The sequence below is a fragment of the Anabrus simplex genome, chromosome 3, assembly GCF_040414725.1.
Source record: "Anabrus simplex isolate iqAnaSimp1 chromosome 3, ASM4041472v1, whole genome shotgun sequence".
Classification (NCBI taxonomy): domain Eukaryota; kingdom Metazoa; phylum Arthropoda; class Insecta; order Orthoptera; family Tettigoniidae; genus Anabrus; species Anabrus simplex.
Genome location: NC_090267.1, coordinates 339,226,694 through 339,249,278, shown reverse-complemented (window position 1 = coordinate 339,249,278; position 22,585 = coordinate 339,226,694). Strand labels below are relative to the sequence as shown.

Below are 22,585 nucleotides of genomic sequence, written 5' to 3'. Positions count from 1 at the left end.
GAGCGGACGCCGGGAGTGCAGGCCTCCTTCAACCAATCGACGGGAAATTGTTCTGGTCAATATTGGAACAGCCAGGGTGTCTTGCACATGCTGAAGAATGGCGGTTGACGTGGCGTGCGGGGCTGCCACCGCTTGGCGGCGGATGCGCCGATCCTCGCGTGCTGACGTCACTCGGGCTGCGCCTGGACCCCTCGCACGTGCCATATGTCCCTGCGCCAACCATCTTCGCCACAGGCGCTGCACCGTGGACACATCCCTATGGGTATCGGCTGCGATTTGACGAAGCGACCAACCTGCCCTTCTCAGCCCGATCATCATACCCCTCGTAAAGTCGTCTGTCTGCTGGAAATGCCTCCGTTGATGGCGGCCTGGCATTCTTAGCTATACACGTGTCCTGTGGCACACGACAACACGTTCTACAATGACTGTCGGCTGAGAAATCACGGTACGAAGTGGGCCATTCGCCAACGCCGTGTCCCATTTATCGTTCGCTACGTGCGCAGCACAGCGGCGCATTTCACATCATGAGCATACCTCAGTCTACCCTGCAATTGGCATAAAGTTCTGACCACTCCTTCTTGGTGTTGCATTTGCTCTGTCAGTCAGTGTAGAATGCATAAATACCATAAATGTTTCTGCGATGAAAATTACAATCAAAGTGGTGTTGTATACCATTCTGGGCAGATTTAGTAATAATACCAGTACTTGTAGCTCTCTGGAATAGAGCAGCTTGTAAGAACTTTATTTGGAATCATGTGAAGTTGGTCCCTAAACATCATATATGGCTGTCCTAAGGAAGGCTCATAACTGCTGCCAACTTGACTTGTTATGTATTCAAATCATTGAACATTACCAAAACAAACCATCTCAATGCAAGCAGCAGTAATGAAGATTGTCTTACCTGGGTACATTGTTCAGAAACCCTAAGATGTAGTGATGATGATGATGCTTGTTGTTTTAAGGGGCCTAACATCGAAGGTCATCGGCCCTAAGATGTAGTAGTAGTATCTTTCATACTGTCATATGAAATGATGATATTCAAAATTAAATCAGCCTTCAAGCTCACACAAGAAATAAGAAAGAAAGAAAAAACACACTCACTTTTCCCCTCTCTCTCTCTCTCTCTCTCTCTCTCTCTCTCTCTCTCTCTCTCTCTCTCTCTCTCTCTCATGTCTGTGTACATTTCCTGCTTTATGTTTATATTATTATTATTATTATTATTATTATTATTATTATTATTATTATTATTATTATTATTATTACTACTGTATTCTGGAAATAAGATATACATCTTAATTATGTCAGCACATTCCATAGTCGTTTTAAAATGTATTGGTTAAGTACAACGAATTATGTCTTTAGGTTCTATCAAGCTAAATAGGTCATTTTGAAACTTAATCTACAAATTAGGTCTCCTCAGATCCTGTGTTATTTGTTGGTTCACCAGATGAAAAATAAGTGATATTTCAAGACATGCTGTAGCAACAGATTAGGTTCAAACATGAGAATTGCTTATTGCTGTACTGTTTTTTCTTTCCTGGACCTGACCTGACCTGACCTGGACCTGAGAACAGGCTTTTGCATTGTTCATAATTGTTTCATAGCTAATTTGTGAAATAGCCTTACAGCAAACCTTCAAGATAGTGTCTGCTATAAAGCAATATATTTCTTTGTTTTATGTTTAAGAAGTATTACAGAATGAATGGATGGGTTTCAAATTTTATTTAAACAAAGTTTTCTGTAGTAATCTGTAGAGAATTCAATAAACAGGATGTTTAATATGACTGATTGCTTGAATATTTATTTTTCTCTGTGTAAGGTGATTGTTTTTCTGCTTGGTAACAGAGCGCTTCCTGGCGTGCAGGCACAGGTGAGAGGACTAACACGTGGCCCTCCTCAACAAGCAGGACCTGTCTCGCCCCGTAGCAGTAATGGCGCTGTCAGTTACACTCGAGGAAAGCATGGTCCCGCTACTCTTCCATATACTCTTCGACAGCACAATGGTAATTTTTATATGCCCTTTTACGGATTTTAGTGGAATATGAGACATCTGTTACGTTAAATGTTACTGGTTCTGTTATGTTCAGTGTTTAACGCATGCATAACAAATAGCAGTCCTTATTGTATATCTACATAAACATAATTTTAGTGATTTTGTGTCAATCTGTGGCGTTCCATTGCAACAGGTTGACCCAAAAACAACTGGATGGATTTAATTGAAATTTACATGGATATAGCTGAAATACTGTATTCACACCTACGCCTATTTTAATGTTAATATCTTAGATGGCGCTCCAGAAAACTGCAGGAAATTCCACAAAACATTACTGAATTGGGAAAATACCTAACCTCTTATTTTCATTCAGCTGATTTTCAAATCCCACTTAAGAAAAACTCAACTTATCCATACATATTATAAATTAGTCTGGACTAATCTGGAGAACCACTGACCGGATTTTGATGCATTTTTTACATTCCACTACTCTTTCACTTAATAATATGCTTAAATGTAGCAGGTAGTCTCACCTGCTGTGAGGGGGTTAAACAGAGAATTTATAATCAATCAATCAATCACTACTGATCTGCATTTAGGGCAGTCAACCAGGTGACAGATTCCCTACCTGTTGTTTTCCTAGTGTTTTCTTAAATCATTGCAAAGAAATTGGAATTTTATTGAATATAACACCCCTTCCTATCAACGAATATATGCCCCAATTTGTCCTCTTGAATTCCAACTTTATCTTCATATTGTGATCTTTCCTACTTTTGAGGACACCAGTCAAACTTATTCGTCTACTGATGTCATTTGTAACCCAATAGGGTATACATACATACATACATACAAAAAAGGATGATAATAATAATAATAATAATAATAATAATAATAATAATAATAATAATAATTGTGCTAAGGCAAGATAAGATCCCTAAATATCGACAACACCGAGTAGTTTCTGGATCGGTAAGTTAAGGTATTCACGCCATCCAGTTATGCCAGATATAAAATGGAGGCCGTGGTAATAATGGTGATTTCCTAGTACCAAGATAATTGTATTCACGACGAACTACCAAATAGCGCAGTGGAAACCATGCGTAAGAGCATTAGAAAAAACCGGGAGTGTCAAGTGAAATTAGGAACATGACGGGTGAAGAATAGAAAAGAAAGCATAATAAACTTTGGAGACAGATGTATTGAAACAAACAAACCAAACCTCTTACAAATTTTCACAAAAAGAAGAAGAATATACAAATGTGGTTCTTTCCCATCCAGTAATACTAAAATTCGGATGTTTATACAAAATAAAATCTACCAAAAGGATAGAGAGCAAATGAGGAAGAACAAAGCAGGAACGGAAAGGAACAAGCAGGAAAAAGGAAAAATATGCCTATCTGTTGAGAAACCAAGAGTAACAAGAAATATAAAGAAAAAGATATACACAATTACAAGATCAGGATACAACAGCAAAAAATCTTCAAAGTAAAGTTCAAATATATCAATCAGAACTGCATCAGTTACCAGTCAGTCACCGCACAACTTATTATGCAGGCCGAAATCACAATATTATTCGATAAAGCTGTTCCAAGACAGTTACATTCAAAGCTAACCAACTGTAAACATGAATGGCGAAGCATTGTTTATGCATGAGCGCGTATAGGACTCGCGGAGTTCCAGATACCGCACATGCACAGCTCGAAAGAGAGTTGCAACTAAGTTCTTCAATGGAAACGTTAATTAGTTTGAAAGTGGGTGGAATCTTGGTCTGGAAATGCCATGCTCCTTATTAAAATTTAAAAGGAAAATAGTTCCTGGTGAAGCTCGAAATTTTACAGAAAATAAATTAATAGTTTGTCATACCTCATCTTGATATTCGTAGTACTGCCACAAAAAGGACACTCATGGGCACAAGTCCCCAAGGACGGAGACGACGTTTGGTGTTCCACCCTTCACACAGGCTAAAGTCCATCTCAAATAATCCGGAGAAAGGCCAGGTTTATATACGGTAGAGTAGAGGGGAAATAATGAGGAGAAGTAAGTCTGGAAGATTCCAGATGTTACAGGAGCATGCGCAACAAACCAAACAGAGTCGTATGACGTCAGCAGGCAAGAAGGTAGTCAGTTGATAGCAGATAGTAGAGATGGATAGAGCTGAAGTCCGTACAAAGTATGTGATGTCCAAATAAATATTCACTGAAGTATTTAAGTCCCAGTTGCAGAATTAATTACGGCGTGTTATCAAACGAAGGTGAGTCCATATTAGAAGTACATGGGGAATTTCGTTGCAGTAGATGCCGGTGAAGTGATGAGTCCGTTACACATTCCACGCCATCTCTCCACTTACAACTCGGAACATACCACTTAAAACTAAGAAACAATGTTAGCTTTCGGTCTACCCAATCAATACGCATCAATTTACAAGTGAACTATAAAATTTTATTAAATTATTAAATTAAACCATTAAGTTATCTAGGGACATGTTTCGTCTCTATTTGAGACTTCATCAGTCTTAAAATCATGTGGTAGATTATAAAACTGAAAATCAGAAATTGAAAAAAATGGGTGGACCCAAATGCCTTTTTAAAGACTATTTGAGAAACACAAAAGATATAAATATATGTACATTATTTACATAAACTGACCTCACCTCTTGCAAAAAATTATTTTGTTGTCTTCAATGTTAAGAAACAACTTGAAATACGACAAGCCTGCCATAACGTCTCTTACAGAATCAATGTCCATTGCTGTTGTCCGTATTTAAAATGGAAGTTCCTTTTGAACTGTTGAGAAAACACTGAAGAACAAATATACACATATTTAATGAGGTAGTTTAACACTTCTTGCAAACAATCTTTCTGCAAAGTTAAATATGAACAACCTTACTTGAAAAATGTTGCAAGCATTGTTGGAATCTGGTAGTTTCAGTGTGTTGACTGGGGAGATCGAAATTCTGGCCTCGGAAAAGGATTGGTACTAAATCCATATCAGAACATTTAAAAGCATTAACTTGTATAATTTTCTTTCAAATTGAGGTATTCTGGTAGAAGAAATCTGAAGCCTTATGAGACCGCCTGTCGTATGGCAAAGACCGGCACTGCATGACCACCATATTGTGGCTTAAATCTTAAGAATATTCCTTTTTGAAAAAGGCAAGGTCTGGAAAGAGATATAAAAATTAATTGGTTTAAAACCCTCAGATATCTAAGAAAATGTATGACAAATGTATGACATAAAAGCTTACCATAAATGAAACTCCCTATAGCTGGTTTAGACTGAGCCTCGCTCTGACTTGCTTCTTGCCACGCTACTGCGCATGTTGTAGTAGTGTATTCTTTCGCCCAGCGGAATTTGGCTAGGGACAATTGGGGGAGGGGAGGGGAACGGTGCTATTAGAGGGGGAAGGGGAAATAGCTCGGCATGTAGTAGGAACGGGAGGGTGGGAAGTTTGAATGAGTGGAAGTGACTACAAATTACAGTAAAACCGCGTTAATTCGAAGTCGTTGGGACTCAAAAATCGGACTTCGAATTACGTGAATTCGAATTAACCACCGATTCGCAATTCAGAAGTACCAACTCTTGCCGCGTTACGAAATATTCTAAGTCCCGTTACTGCAATGAGTTAACCTTGATTCACAGTTTATACCTTTCAAATGCCATGAAAAAAGAACTATTTCCAAAATGTATCCAAAAAGGTGCATTTACAGTATTCAAATAATGCACTTGCATATCTCACTGGCAAATATAACCTCACGCAACGAAATAAAGAAAAAAAAAAACACGATTCAAAGACGAGGAGAAATCTATGCTGGCTCCCATATGCAAGTGCTTTGTTCATGGGAGTACTGTATGCATTTTACATGCCTTGTATTTACACAGAAAGTACCCGTTGCCCTTAAAATCAAACTTTCCTATGACTCTATCCTTGTACGATTTCCCGCCATGGCACTTCTCTCGTACTTCAGAAATGTAAACACTTGCCGCGTCACAAAGTATTCTAAGACCAATTAATACATACAATCACCTCGATTCTCAGTTTAAACCTTTCCAATGCCATGGAAAAACTATTTATGAAATGTATCCAACAAGGTGCATTTACAATGTTCAAATAATGCACTTGTATAAATCACTGACGAACATAACCTCACGCAACGAAAGAGAAACCATCACACAATTCAAAGACGAGGATAAATTATGCTGCTTCCCCTGTGCAATTGCATTATTTTTTGGATATCTGTACTGTTTGCATTTTTAGATGCTTTGTACTGGGGTGGAAAGTGTCCGACGCCCTTAAAACATTGTAGCTTATCGAACTTTTCTATGACGAGGGGATAAAGTTTCTCGCTTCCATGTGCATTGCAATTGCAACCCTTGTACGATTCTCCGGCTGGCACTTTCTCCTTTAAAACCATAAGACCGTTTGGGCTCGCATTAAAATAAAGCAATGCAGTTTCATCGGCAATGACAGTATTGTTCGGTCCCTACGAATTCATTATATGAGCCACGCTTTTTCGTCAACTGTCGGCTTCGCCAGCGTTCGCGCATTTTGTTTTCCCGCATACTGCCTGTTGCGTGATATTACGGCGTTCCTTAAAAGGTTGAATACAAAAGAATTCCGATTTCATTCAACTTGGCAATCATGAAACGCGCTGTAGACCCACCGAAGTGAGTGTAAGTGCGGAAAGCTACCCCTCCCCGTTCCGGAACACGCGTTCTATTATGCTTACTTTTTTAAAATGGACAAGAGTTTGTTTATGTCAGTAAATTGGTGACCAGTATCCCCCGTATGGACACTCATTGCAGAATACTTCTTGTGTCTGTTGGCATTGATGTGTTCGAGATATCTGATTTGAAAACTCCTACCTGTTTGCCCAACGTACGTGACGAAGCATTGATCGCACTTAAATTTATAGATTTCTAAGAAATCCTCTTTATAGTGATTAACACTGTTATGGTTATAAAATATGTGACCAGTATTGTTTTTAGTCGAAAATAAGACTTGACAGTCGTGTTTCTTAAATAATTTTGTGATTTGAAAAATCCTTGGGTCAGTAAAAGTAAGATTCACGTATTTTGAACTGTTGGGATTCTCTGGTGTTAATCTTATGTTGTTCTTTCTTTTTACTTTACTTATAATTTTATTAACGGTATTAACACGGAACCCATTCATAATAGCTATCTTCTGTATGTATCGTAATTCTTTTTCTCTTTCTGTATGAAATTGAAGGCTCGATGAACCATACTGAAATAGGCAGCCCTCTTATGACTCCCAGGATCATTCTTAATGGTCACAGGAGTAAACGTATCCTTTCTGTATACTTTATAAGAGAACTTGCCAGGTTCCCTCTTTACGGTTACATCCAAGAAATTCAAAGCATTGTCCTTTTGGTTTTCAAGTGTGAGTTTTATTCTTTCATCTAATAAATTTTAAAACTGTATGATATTGTTACTATTGTTATAACGCTTATCTATTATTACAAAGGTATCGTCCACGAATTGTGTCCAAAAATCCAAACCTATGTCCTATTATTTTGCAGTGCTGTAGATAGTCTCAATAAATATTGGCTAATATACCAGAGGCAGGAGCTCCCAATGGTAAACCCTCTTGACTATAAATAGTGTTGTTGAACGTAAAATAGTTGTTTTTGTAACAAATTCTAGAATTTTCATGAATTGATCAATCTCTAATTTCCCTAGACGACCTTGACTGGTTAAAGTCATTCTAATATCTATTGTTTTATTGACCAGGATATTTGCTTACATATTAGTTATGTCAAATGAACATAAGTAATGATGGGGCTGAAGCTTGAAATTTTCTAAACTTTTACAAAAATCTGCCGAGTTTCTTATTATTAACTTATTGTGGAACTTATAGTTGTTAAAAAGAAACCTGTGTATAAATTTTGAGAATTTATATGTTGGGCTGTTCTTGCAGTTAACAATAGGTCTAACAGGTACTCCCACTTTATGGATTTTAGGCAACGCTCTTGCCGTAGGTAACCTGGGGTTCATATGTATCATCTTCTGAATTTTGTCTTCATGGAGGATTAACGTGGAATTTTTCAATAAAAATTTTAAACTTTTTTGTATCCTATCTGTGGGGTCTTTATCGACTCTGGAAAATGACTGGTCAGAGAAAAACTTTTCTGTTTTTTCATGTAATCTTTTCTATCCAGTATGACTGAACAATTACTTTTATGTGCCTTAGTCACAATAACGTCACTGTCTTTTATTTTATTCCTAAGATCCCTGTTGCATTTAACTTTGTCAAATGGAATATCGGTTTTAAGCTGACTTAACTGAGGGAGTCTATTCTTTATTTTGTAACTAAGATCGTCTTGAGAATCTACAGGGAGTTTTTGGATGTTAGATTCTGCTTCGGTGATAGTTGTTTTGATATCATCATCTTTGTTAAAACTTAGCCAATTAAATTTAGGTCCTCTATTAAGAGTGTTAAATTCTTGGTCTGTGAAATGGATTCTAGAAAGGTTTTTTTCGAATTGACTGAACTTAAATTGAAGGGTTGGATGCAAGAACCAGGCAGCTCCACTTTTCTTCAAAATGGACATTTTCATATATATTGAATGTACACAAATAGGCGCACATTTCTATGCAAGAACCATGCAACTCCACTGACTTCCATTAGCGATACAAAGGAAAAGGAGCCACATGGAGATAGCATTCATCATCATTTTAATGCAAGAACAAGGCAGCTCCAGGAGCCACCTGGTTCTTCTATGGATTTTAGTTCAGTGCATCGTCACTGGTGCCGAAGCTTCGGAATAGTAGAAAAAGAAAAACGGAAGAGAGAAAGACTGTATGTTCCTAATGACTATGTGAACCTCATAAGATGGTCAAGCTCAAAATTTGTTTTCAAACAAATTGAGAGAGATAGCTTTCTAGACTATAAAGGTACTTTTGAAGAATCATTCAAGAAGAATGTTAGTTGTGTAGGTAAAGAGAACCTCTCCATTTCAAAATATCGGTTGTTTATTCATAGTGAAGAATTTTGTGGAACTGTTAAATGTTCAATGAATGCATCAGATTTTTCTCTACAAGAGTTTCCTCTCTTGAAAAAGAACAGTACTCCAAAATTTCCTCACGCGAGTCAGAAACTGTATCCAGAAGCCCTGCACATCAAGGAAGCAAAATTTCGGGATGTAATGGTACTGGCCAAACGCTATGTACCCCCCACTGACAAGTGATATTACAACATAACCAGCCAATCAAGAGAAAATAATGTGAACACCTCATCTGGAAGTGAATAACATCAACTGTCATACTGTAATAGGGTATACACTTAATATTCAAGGTTCTTAAAATTTCTGTGACTAATTATGAAGTGTTTGCATATTGAAATACTGTAATTTATTTTGTAAAAATACAGCTTTTGGTAAGTAAAACCACAGAAATCATTGAATTAAACATTTTCTATGCAAGAACCAGGTGGCTCCAAAATTAATTTATTGCTATAAATGAAAAGAAAATTGAAAATTCTGCTACAATACAGACTAAATATATCAAGGAGGTCATAATTAACATACTGACAGAAGTAATTATTTATAGCATAATTCATACTTATTTTATACAGTTTTACCTTGCTCCTGAAAAGTTAGAAAAAATGGAGCTGCCTGGTTCTTGCATCCTTCAATTGTCGTGTACCCTTAAATGCTTTATTCTGGATTTTCTGTTATTAATGTTGTTGTTAAGAACCTCTGTATCATAATTCCCCCTTCTTAAATTATCAAGTTTCTTGTCCAGTGTGGTCTGTTTCTTACTTAAGATGCATTCCATTTTGTTTGCGACATGATATATATGGTAAGCTTTTACATCACACATTTGTGACAGAATCTCTTTACTTAGATATCCATGGGTTTTAAACCCATTAATTTTTATCTCACTTTCTTTGCAGACCTTGTCTTTTTCAAGAAGTAATATTCTTAAGATTTAAGCCACAATATGGTGGTCATGCAGTGCCGGTCCTTGCCATACAACAGGCGGTTTCACAAGGCTTCAGATTTCTTATACCAGAATAATAGCTCAATTTGAAAGAAAATTATACAGTTTAATACTTTTAAATGTTCTGATATGGATTTAGTACCAATCCTTTTCCGAGGCCAGAATTTCGATCTCCCCAGTCAACACACTGAAACAATGCTTGCAACATTTTTCAAGTAAGGTCGTTCATATTTAACTTTGCAGAAAGATTGTTTGCAAGAAGTGTTACACTACCTCATTAAATGTGTATATTTGTTCTCCAGTGTTTTCTCAACAGTTCAAAAGGAACTTCCGTTTTTAAGTACGGACAGCAACAATGGACACTGATTCCGTACAAGACATTATGGCAGGCTTGTCGTATTTCATGTTATAATTCCTTTCTTAACATTGAAGACAACAAAATAATTTTTTGGCAAGAAGTGAGGTCATTTTATGTAAATAATGTATACATATTTATATCTTTTGCGTTTCTCAAATAGTCCTTAAAAAGGCATTTGGGTCCCTCCATTTTTTCAGTTTCTGATTTTGAGTTTTATAATATAACACATGATTTTACGTCTGATGAAGTCTCAAACAGAGACAAAACATGTCCCTAAATAAATTATTTTTTTAAATTAAATAGTTCACTTGTAAAGTGACGTGTATTGATTGGGTGGACCAGAACCTAACATTGTTTCTTAGTTTTAACTGTATCATTACGGATCTCTATGAAGAAGTTTGTAAATTGTACTACATACCACTTAGTCGAGTAACTCATCTCCTTTCTCCCAAGTCTTCCCAGCCCAGACTGCAACATTTTTTGTAATGCTACTTTTTTGTCAGAAATCACCCAGAACAAATCAAGCTGCTTTTCTTTGGATTTTTTCCAGTTCTTGAATCAATTAATCCTGGTGTGGGTCCCATACACTGGAACAGTACTCTAATTCGGGTCTTACCAGAGACTTATATGCCTTCTCCTTTACATCCCTACTACAACCCCTAAATACCCTCATAACCATATGCAGAGATCTGTACCCTTTATTTACAATCATATTTATGTGATTACCCCAGTGAAGATCTTTCCTTATATTAATACCTAGTACTTGCAGTGATCCCCAAAAGGAACTTTCACCTCTTCAACACAGTAATTAAAACTCAGAGGATTTTTCCTATTTGAGAAACTCACAACGTGACTTTTATCCCCGTTTTATCATCATACCATTGCCTACTGTCCATCTCACAACATTATCGAGATCATTTTGCAGTTGCTCACAATCTTGTAACTTATTTATTACTCTGTACAGAATAACATCATCTGCAAAAAGCCTTACCTCTGATTCCCTTCGTTACACATATCATTGATATCTATAAGAAAACATAAAGGTCCAATAATACTGCTTTGAGGAATTCCCCTCTTAATTATTATCGTCCTGGCTCAGTCCGGTGGTATTTGAAGGTGCTCAGATACGTCAACCTTGTGTCGGTAGATTTACTGGCATGTAAAACAACTCCTGTGGGACAAAATTCCAGCACCTCGGCGTCTGCGAAAACTGTAAAAGTAGTTAGTGGGACGTAAAGCAAATAACATTATTATTAGATAAAGCTTCATCTACTCTAATTCTCTGAGTTCTATTTTCTATAAACATATCCACCCATTCAGTCACTCTTTTGTCAAGTCCAATTGCACTCATTTTTTTCCAGTAGTCTCCCATGATTTACCCTATCTAATGCCTTAGAGAGGTCAATCGCGATACAGTCCATTTGACCTCCTGAATCCAGGATATTTGCTATATCTTGCTGGAATCCTACAAGTTGAGCTTCAGTGGAATAACCTTTCCTAAACCCAAACTGCCTTCTACCAAACCAGTTATTAATTTTGTAAGCATGTCTAATATAATCAGAAAGAATGCTGTCCCAAAGCTTACATGCAATGCATGTCAAACTGACTGGCCTGTCATTTTCAGCTTTATGTCTATCACCCTTACCTTTATACACAGGGGCTATTATAGCAACTCTCCATTCATTTGGTATAGCTCGTTCATGCAAACAATAATCAAATGAGTATTACCCGACCAAGGTGAGTGGATTCCTGCACAGCACAGCGCCACTAGTAAGGAACATGACGTCATCGCAGTACAGTCAACCAAGGAGAACAACTGGAACACTAATCAAGTCCAACAATACTCCGACCTTACTGCAGGTTTCGATTAGCGACAATATGGCCGTGAATGCAGGCCATACATAGATTTTACTTGATCGCGGTTATAAGTTTAAAGTAGTAATCATGAAATAATTATTTCAAGTCTGCTTGTGATTGATCGTACTTCGTGATGTTCAGTACTAATGAAGGGGTATTAGAGGTACTTGAGTCGCTAGGTGCTTTCACGGGAAAGCTCAGAATACCTCGAGATTAATTATTTCGTGTTTACACATAGTGTTTGAGTGGTGGTGGTACAGAATATTGTTATCATGGATCGATCGCATTGTGTACCTCTCCGTAAGTAAAAAATGTGCAATTGTTTGTGAATTTCTGCCCTAATGGAAGGATAAGGTTTACGAGAGAAATAGATTCGGTGTATTCATTGCAAGAATTTTACTGCAGGTAATGAAACTGTTGTGTGCATCAAACATTTGACTCTTAAGGTAATTGTCCACAAATGTATTTTGAGAATAGTGAACCAATTCGCATTCCTAGCAAATATCTTTAATTGTCACCTGATACTTACTCAACCGTATTCGACAATCAGCTTTTGCATAACAACATTAATTTACCTCAAGGAAGAAAGTACCCTAAAGAGCGTGAAGAGCTATTGCCACAGACAGATGAAGAAGTGTTTACACATTGGTGTGAAGAAGCTAATTTCAGACTTTCAAGATAAATATGTGAGTCCATTCTACGTGATTATGAAAGATGTTAAGTGTTCTCAATACCTAGTGTAGATATTCCGTCGATATTAGTGAGTGTTAAGGTGACGAGTGACATAGAAGTTCAAAGAGTATTTTTAGAATATTCCTTTACTTGCAGAAAAATTTAAGTTGATATTAGTATGTGAAGTTAAGCACTGTCCCAGAGGAGTGCGACAGGCTTCGGCAGCTGGCACAATTCCTATCCTCGTCGCAAGATGGGGGCTTCATTCATTCTATCCCTGACCCGGTCCGAATCCAGGGTTAATTATTTTGTGCTCAATTTCTTTTTCCAGCAGTGTATCCCGTTTCCAGTACAGTTCTTGTATTTCTTTCACCTTTCACCTTCACTTTCAGAACTGACCGTTTCCAGTCATCCACTGTTATGGGTTCAATCATTTCTCTTGTCAGTGATTTCAGTGCTGACAGAGAAATGTGAAAGACATTTTTATCGGAATTTCACCTTTTATCCTGTTCCTGATCAATTCGATGGGATTTAGGTCCGGATGATATGCTGGTAATCTGAGTGGGGTGAAGCCAGTATCTTCAAATATCTTGTCAATACAGTATGTTATTTTTGGTCTGAATTGCTTTCTTGGTCAAATGTTATATTGTTATCTCATAACCATGTATGTATGTATGATTTTGAATTGTTGGTTGAAGTCTTGTCTGTTGTGGTAGGGATCATTGTCAAGGACAATGATGCTTCTCTGGGGTAATCCAGGTATTATTTGGGTTTTAACCCTTTTACAATAGTTCTCACAGTTCATTTCTTTATGGTAGTCAGATGTGCTCGATTTTGAATCATATTTACATACACACCTGGCACATCATCGCTCTGCCAACACTTGCAGACAGTATAATGCGTATGAATACACGCTTCATCCATGTATACAACCGGTTTATTTTCTCCTTTTTTATTTCTTTTTAGTGTTCTAAGAAAAAATGCCCTTTGAACCACTATATCAGTGCCTTCACACACACTTTTTAAACCTAACTCCAATTAACTTCACTATATTTCTAAGCGTTTCTTTGCATCTAGTGAAATTAATTCCTTGCTTGCAGAATTGTAGTAGTTTCCGTAATGTTGGAACTTGTTTTTTAATCTCAAAATAATCCTGAAATTTCCTGTGAATAATACACTTATCCATATCGTCCAGTATAATTTTATTTACAGCTGGTTTGTCCTTTTTACGAGGTGAACTGATTTTATTCGTTCGCTTTCTTCAAGTTGGCCCTCTTTTCAAATGTTACATATTGTTTTCTTACTACAGCCAGTAGAGGCTACACCACTTTCAGTAGCATACGTAACCGGTATTTTCATACCTTCCCTCTTCTCTCGATCACAAAACTTAACGACATTGTAAATAACCTGCCGAGCTGTTCGTGTATTACTTTATTCGGTTTACGCTCCATCAGTAGCTGATAACTGAACTTAACCGGACTATTAGGACAGAAACAAAACTATCCGTTTTATTCTTCTTGATTATTTATTTACACACGTCATATGCCTGCTCTTTCAATTAAACAGATTCATAGGGGTTTAGCTAAATCACTCTCAGAGTTCTCAAGTTCTCCAAACAAACACAGCATGTCAAAGAACGTCACAATGTAAGTGTTGAGGCAGCATATCATCTAACCGGACCAATGAGCTAACGGTCTTTAATTTTGCATCAGTGATTCTCTAACGCACCCTTGCTTATATGGCCACTGGAAACATGGCGGACGTTCTTTCAATTGGCTTCAGCCAGGCAGCGCTTCCGCCCTCTATGTTATTGTAGCCAATAGCTCGTTGAACCTGACTGTACGGTTTTTCCATGTGCTGCGCGTACGTCACAGCACTAGTTGGCATTCTTTCCGTGGATCCACTCGCCTTGGTCGGGTAATACTTCAGATATGGTACTGTATTCCAACACATTGTCTTTAGTATATCTCCCAAAACCTTATCAATTCCAGCTGCTTTTCAAGTTTTCAACTTTTGTATCTTACTGTTAATGTCATTGCTGTCATAGGTAAATTTTAATACTTCTTTAGTATTAGTCATTTCCTCTATCTGGACATTGTCCGGTGGTATTTGAAGGTGCTCAAATACGCCAGCCTCGTGTCGGTAGATTTACTGGCATGTAAAAGAACTCCTCCTGGGGGTCTCCAAAAACCGTAAAACAGTAGTTAGTGGGACGTAAAGCAAATAGCATTATTACTATCTGGAGATTATCCTTGTTACCAACAATCTTTACATACTGCTGACTGAATATTTCTGCCTTTTGAAGATCCTCGCATACACACTCCCCTTGTTCATTAATGATTCCTGGAATGTCCTTCCTGGAACCTGTTTCTGCCTTAAAGTACCTATACATTCTCTTCCATTTTTCACTCACATTTGTATGACTGCCAGTTATGCTTGCCATCATGTTATCTTTAGCTGACTTCTTTGCCAGATTCAATTTCCCAGTAAGTTCCTTCAATTTCTCCTTACTTCCACAGCCATTTCTAACTCTATTTCTTTACAACCTGCACCTCGTTCTTAGTCTCTTTACTTCTCTGTTATAATATAGTGGATCTTTACCATTCCTTACCACCACCTTTAAAGGTACAAGCCTAGAGTATTTTCACATTCCTCAACAATTGCTTTAAACTCTCCCAGAGTCTGTTTAAATTTTTATAGGCCGTTTTCCACCGATCATAGTTAAGTTTTAAAAACTCCGTCATACCTGTTTTATCAGCCATATGGTACTGCTTAATAGTCCTAATTTTAATATCTTCCTTTCTTTCACATTTATTTTTAACTACCACAAAAACAGCTTTGTGATCACCAATACCATCTATTACTTCGGTTTCTCTATAGAGCTCATCTGGTTTTACTAGCACCACTTCCAGAATATTCTTCCGTCTATTTTGGTTCCATCACTTTCTGAATCGGGTGCCCTTCCCATATTAACTTATTTGCCATTTGTTGATCATGCTTCCCATCGTTCGCATTACCTTCCCAATTGACATTTGATAAATTGAGATCACCTGCTCAATCACGTTCCTTTCCTTATCGTTTTCCACATAGCTGATTATCTTATCTAATAATTCTGAATCAGCGTCAGTGCTACCCTTTCCCGGTGTGTACACTCCAAAGACATCAAGTTGCCTATTATCTTCAAAGATGAGCCTTACATCTAGAATTCCATGTTTGTCATCTTTAACTGTTTTGTAGCTTACAAATTCTTCTTTCACCAGAATGTATACTCCCCCTCCTACCATTCCTATCCTATCTCTGCGATGCACACTCCAGTTCTGTGAGAAAATTTCTGCGTCCGTTATATCATTTCTCAGCCATGATTCAACTTCTGTTACAATATCTGATAAGTATATATCTATTAAATTGCTTCATTCTATTCCTTTCTTTACAATACTTCTACAGTTCAGCACTAACATTTTTATATCATCCCTACTTGACTTCCAGTTCCCTGTTCCCTTATCACCGCTCCCTAGGCCAACCTGTTTCCTGAATGTACCTCCCTATAACCCTTCTAAACAAATTTCCTAACTTACATATACCACTGCAGTTTAAGTGAAGGCCAGCTGAGTGCAGATCTCTTATCTCCTACCCACCCATTAGGATCTAGAAATCTCACTTCCAGTTTCCCACATACCCACTCCATAGTCTCATTTAATTCCCCAATCACCTTCCAGTCAGTATCCCTCCTACACAGTATTCATTCAAAGTAATAAACTTCATTGTTACAGTAGGTTCCGTATTGAGTTGAGACTACGCTTAAAGTAAATACAAAATTTTAATATTCCACCTTCTCAGTACTAAAAAATCATTTGATGTTTTACAAAAACATTACAATGATATTAATAGGTACTAGTTTCGGTCCACTGTGGACCATCATCAGCCTAGCCAAATTACAACAGTAAAAGACATAGTGATAGAATAAAGTAAAATAATGTGAAGAAATGAGAGAGGACCTAGAAGGATGGGATGGTGGTGGAATGACAGACAAAAGTGAAAAACTGTATTTGCGAATTATGATAAAAGCAACAGAAGTGTTCACATTGACAAGTAAAATCTTTGTGAAGTCACGTAAAAACTCTTGATGAGATAGTCTTTGGTTGACAGTTACTCCTGTGTTGCACAATTAAAATATATGACTAAGTATATGCTTCTAGAAAGTTCTAGATGTGAGTTCCACTTTAGCGTAGAGGGAAGAATTGTCCGATGAGACCAGCATAAGATTAAAAGTTGACAAAGTTGGACATGTTCTGTGGTGGAATGAAAAGCTTGCTGTGTTAAACAGAAGTAGTCTCAGTTCAATCGGGACCCCAATGAACCTGGGGAAAGAAGTTAGTATTAACGCGAGTTGCATTCAATACAGCAAGTTTTTTCCACGCAGCGCAAGGTGAGTCATCGTTTATATTTTCCAGTGCCTCGCTTGTTCTCTATTCGATTACTCGCGTTAATACTAACTTCTTTCCCCAGGTTCATTGGGGTCCCGATTGAACTGAGACTACTTCTGTTTAACACAGCAAGCTTTTCATTCCACCATAGAACATGTCCAACTTTGTCAACTTTTAATCTTATGCTGGTCTCATCGGACAATTCTTCCCTCTACACTAAAGTGGAACTCACATCTAGAACTTTCTAGAAGCATATATTTAGTTATATATTTTAATTGTGCAACACAGGAGTAACTGTCAACCAAAGACTATCTCATCAAGAGTTTTTACGTGACTTCACAAAGATTTTACTTGTCAATGTGAACACTTCTGTTACTTTTATCATAATTCGCAAATACGGTTTTTCACTTTTGTCTGTCATTCCACCACCATCCCATCCTTCCAGATCCTCTCTCATTTCTCCACATTATTTTACTTTATTTTATCACTATGTCATTTACTGTTGTAATTTGTCTAGGCTGATGATGGTCCACAGTGGACCGAAACTAGTACCTCTTAATACCATTGTAATGTTTTTGTAAAAACATCAAATGATTTTTTTAGTATTGAGAAGGTGGAATATTAAAATTTTGTATTTACTTTAAGCATACACAGTATTCCACTGATAACAATCTCTGCTTCCTTAAACTTCACTCGTGCTGCATTTACCAGGTCCCACACATCCCCAACTATGTTGGTACTTACACCTGCTTGTCTTACTTTGTTAGTACCAACATGAAACACTACCACCTCCTTTCCCTCCTCCTTCTCTTCTACTTTCCTCAACATCTGCCTTAACCTAATTCCTGGATAACACTCTACCTGGGTGCCCTTTCCTCCACACACTTTCCCCACATGTCTAATAATGGAATCCCCCATGACCAGAGCCTCAACCCTACCCCCCCCTCATTTGATCCCCTCCCCACCTGGTCAGCCATGACCCTGTTCCACCTGTCTTTTCCTATCCACTACTCCACATTTCCCTTTCCTATCTTGTCCCTTCCTCCTTCTTCCACACTTCTCAGCAACAGTTCCCTATTCCTCATCTTCCCTCGGTTGTTCTACCTGCAGCGATTCGTACCGATTTCTCACAGATACCTGTCCTGAATTCTGATCCTGATTGCAGCCCTTAGCCTGCAGTCTCCTCCCCCTTAAAACATTAGACTCCCTGTCTTCTACAATTCCCCACTTTCCTTCCAATCCCTCTTTTACACCTACTGTATCCTGTGTATATATATATATATATATATACTAGCAGTTTCCCGCTGGCTCCGCCTGCAATGTTCAAAGTATGGTGGTGTTCGTTACTATCCTCACGGATATATTTGCAAAGTTTCGAGTTAATGAAATAAATTACATGACCTGCTGTGGTAATAGAATGTAATATTATGTCAGCAAAATACTTGAAAATACATCACACAAAGAAATTGAATTAAACGTTCCTTGGAACAACACTACGCCCCGAACTGTTAAAAAGTCCTTCAAAGATCTTTGTCATGGAGACAAATGTACTTGTAACTTTTCTCAGAATCTGCCAATTTAAGTAGTTGTTACCTTAAAAGAAAATGCTTGATCCACTGAGTGTTTTTAGACCAAACCAACTGTGTACCTCATATGAAGGAAAGATATGATTGCTTAAATGAGAAAAAAATGTTGAAGAAATGAGATGTCAAATTGAATGTGCACTCATAACTTTCCTCAGAATCAACCAATTTGAATAGTTAAGAGCTGAAATGAAAGAGCTTGATCCACTGAGTGTTCTTAGGCCAAAATGAACTTCGTACCTCAATTAGAACCAAAGATATGATTGCTTCAAAGAGACAAAAAAATGTAAAAAAAAAAAATTAAATAATTTGAGTTACAAAAATTGAAGGAAATCGACCAGATAGAATGGCCGGACCGACTGACTTTAGTTTTCATATGTAGATGTTCAGTCCCCAAACATTTAACCCATTGAGGCAGACATTGTTGGAACATTGAAAAGTGCTTTGATGCAGGGGTTATTTTGAAGGAAGTTTCCTTCTGCTATATACTGAGTGATGTTTCATATCTAGTATAACTTCAATCAGTTTTAAACATACAAAATTGTAAAATATATTGCACCATTCACGTGTGCCCCAGGATGATGTCAGCACGAGCCCTCTACACTCCGGGTCTTGACGGGTTCTTCTCATTTTGGGGCCAATTCAGAGAGTCGCAACGCCACAGCTAGCTAGGATGGTTACTTGGTGCATAATTTTGATGGTTAGCATCCCTGAACTTGATTGGTGGTGAAATACATCGATTACGAGATGTTGAGTTGGGAATCCTATTGGGCAGCCAAAGTTTCAGATCTAAAATCCAATGTATCCATTCGATTACATGACTTGCTTGGGTTGTATGCCCTCAAGTTCATCGATATTCTATTAATGCTCCCTACGATCATGACTCATATGATGCTTGCTACGAGGTTGATCGTATTTCTAAAGTTAGAATTATCTTATGATTTATTGTGAACATGAGGTTGGAACCACTTCACAGGAATGAATGCTTACTGCTAAATAATAATGAAGGGAATTGAGATATTCTGGATTGGATCATGTTTATTCTAGGTAAGGTCCCCAACTAGATTAAGACGAAACCAAAGCGTGCATTTAACATCCCAAACACATAATTATTGCAATCATAACCAGTCATTTATCTGTATGTAACGCAGTGTAATGCAGTGATATTGTTGTGTAATTTTCATCTTCCAAAAGCTAATCGTGAATACGAACACCAGTTTACAATAATGATTAATATTAACCCAAAGATTGACAATCATGAAATCTCATTGAGCATAATCTGCTTGAATGAAGCAACCTACGTAATGATACTCATTGCCTAATTGTGTTGCCGTTGATACTTATGTGTCAGACTCAATACCATACATGTCGTACATCGTAAGAGTTTTTACATATATTTTCGTCGGTTTGGTCCAGACACTAATGCTTTTTCATGGATCGACTGAAATAAAATGAAATTAAATGATTACGACTACATCCTAAGTAAATTACGTTGTCCTGAAGACGCTCGCATCTACGCGAAAATAAATGCACAACTATCCTCACACATACCTGCGAGGATCTATCTAACCTAGCAAACAATGGATGATATGGATGATGAAATGGCAAGACATAATATCAGCACAATATATTCACTTTCAAATATCAAATCAAATCAAAGTATCACACGATATCTAATCTACGTACTAATTAACTACTGTGCTCATGAAGAGCTACCCTTAACCTATACAAGATATCATGGCACATATCCTCGTAGCTATGTGTGTGGTGAATTTCATAAATGTCGCAAGTATATCGCTTCAAAACCAGTCGAAAAGCATAAACAAACGAGACGTGAATCTCCAATACGGTAATCATGACATTGTGATAATAAATCAGACCATAATAGTCGATACAGCTTCGTAGTTAATAATCATCACCATTACCCTGATATACACCTGCATATGTGACATACGTATCCTTTAATATCTCTTTACTTCACAGTACGCACAACACACCTGAACGGTAGGTGCTTTATGGAGGATTATTTAGTAAACTATCAACAAATCTCTCACGAATTCCATTAATCTCAATACACAGCACATCTCAGTATAAGGACCAGTTAACTACACTCACCACAAGCTTTGGTCGCATATCACAGTATCATACAGCACTGACTCATTATCTACCACAATAAATATCAACATCACAGGCACTTAATATTCACTTGGCATACACATTATCACTTATATATTCATATAACTTTGTCTCACATATTCATTATCACTCGTAGCCTCACATTAAATACATTACCTACCTGCATATTGTCTTCGTGTAATACCACGATACGCCGTAGTTGCTTGCTTATCATTAATAACCATGCTGTGATTAATACTCAACTAATAATTTACCATTCGATTCGCGATGTTCATTTACAATATCACATGCAAAAAACCACATCACCATTACCTGTGCGTAGCTAACATTTACTTCAGCAAGCAAATGTGCATAGATTATATACCAACACGTGTCACATATCCTTGCATAAAATCGTTCACCAAGCAGCAGTTACGATACACATTAATATGAACAACGTCGAAGTCGACTCCCTTTAATAAACAATCACACGCGCTCATAATACCGTGTAAATTCCAGTATCACACATATATAAATCGCTACAGGCCCAAAATAATTCAGTATACCCAATCACTTATTGCGCACTTACTCCCACGTAATTACCTCAGGACATCACTTATCACTACATAATTACATTCTACTACTAGGAAATGAAATAAAATCTACCATGAAAAGGCATTATAAATGTCTAGGTGTTTACTAACTTACAGACCAGGGTATGGAATCCTCATGGTCCAGGAAATCCTCCCCGCAACCACGCCATTGTCATGGCTGGAGCCCGTTTTCACATCTTAGCCTTGCATCTTATTAAATAAGTTCATACCGAGCTCGATAGCTTCAGTCGCTTAAGTGCGGCCAGTATCCAGTATTCGGGAGATAGTAGGTTCGAACCCTACTGTCGGCAGCCCTAAAAATGGTTTTCCATGGTTTCCCATTTTCACACCAGGCAAATGCTGGGGCTGTACCTTAATTAAGGCCGCGGCGCCTCCTTGCCACTCCTAGCCCTTCCCTGTCCCATCGTCACCATAAGACCTATCTGTGTCAGTGCGAAGTAAAGCAACTAGCGCAAAAAAAAAAAAAAAATCAATCATCTTCCAAATCATCATATTATTCTCAATCAGATCAGACCTGAAACAATCTAATATTAGATCAACAGGTTCACACACTACCATTATTATACTCAACAATAACATATACTCCTTGATGTAAGTAATTATCAGGATACCAACATTAAATCCTTAAATGCGTCGTTGATCTTATGTAATGGCTTGGCTTTCGTACATCTTCCAAGATTTCATCACTATCTGTCAGTAATGACACAGATTTTAAAAAGCCGTCGTGTATTATGATTCCTTTTCAAAACTATGACAGTATACACTTAGTTTTCCACAAATATTTTCGTAAAATCTTCTTAATTCAACAACCACAATTTCAAGCTTCACATACGCCGGCAACAAGCCAACAACAATGACAATGATCTGTATTCTGCCTTCTCATTATAACAAAGACCTGGAACAGAAGTATACCATTTCATCTCAAAGAGCATATTATTACCAATCGATACATAGGTGTAGCCACCATCACACTTACAACTATCGGTATTTTATTTTACGTGATAGGAAAC

At 37.5% G+C, this 22,585-nt stretch overlaps 1 protein-coding gene across 1 annotated transcript in view; it reads left to right on the top strand.

The window, feature by feature from the left end:
• The window catches only part of POSH (Plenty of SH3s), a 311,783-nt gene that overhangs the window by 199,965 nt on the left and 89,233 nt on the right, over window positions 1–22,585 (top strand). Inside the window, exon 10 of the mRNA XM_067143214.2 lies at window positions 1,846–2,003. Within this exon, the coding sequence (XP_066999315.2) occupies window positions 1,846–2,003 (158 nt within the window). The remainder of the gene's footprint in view (window positions 1–1,845; window positions 2,004–22,585) is intronic.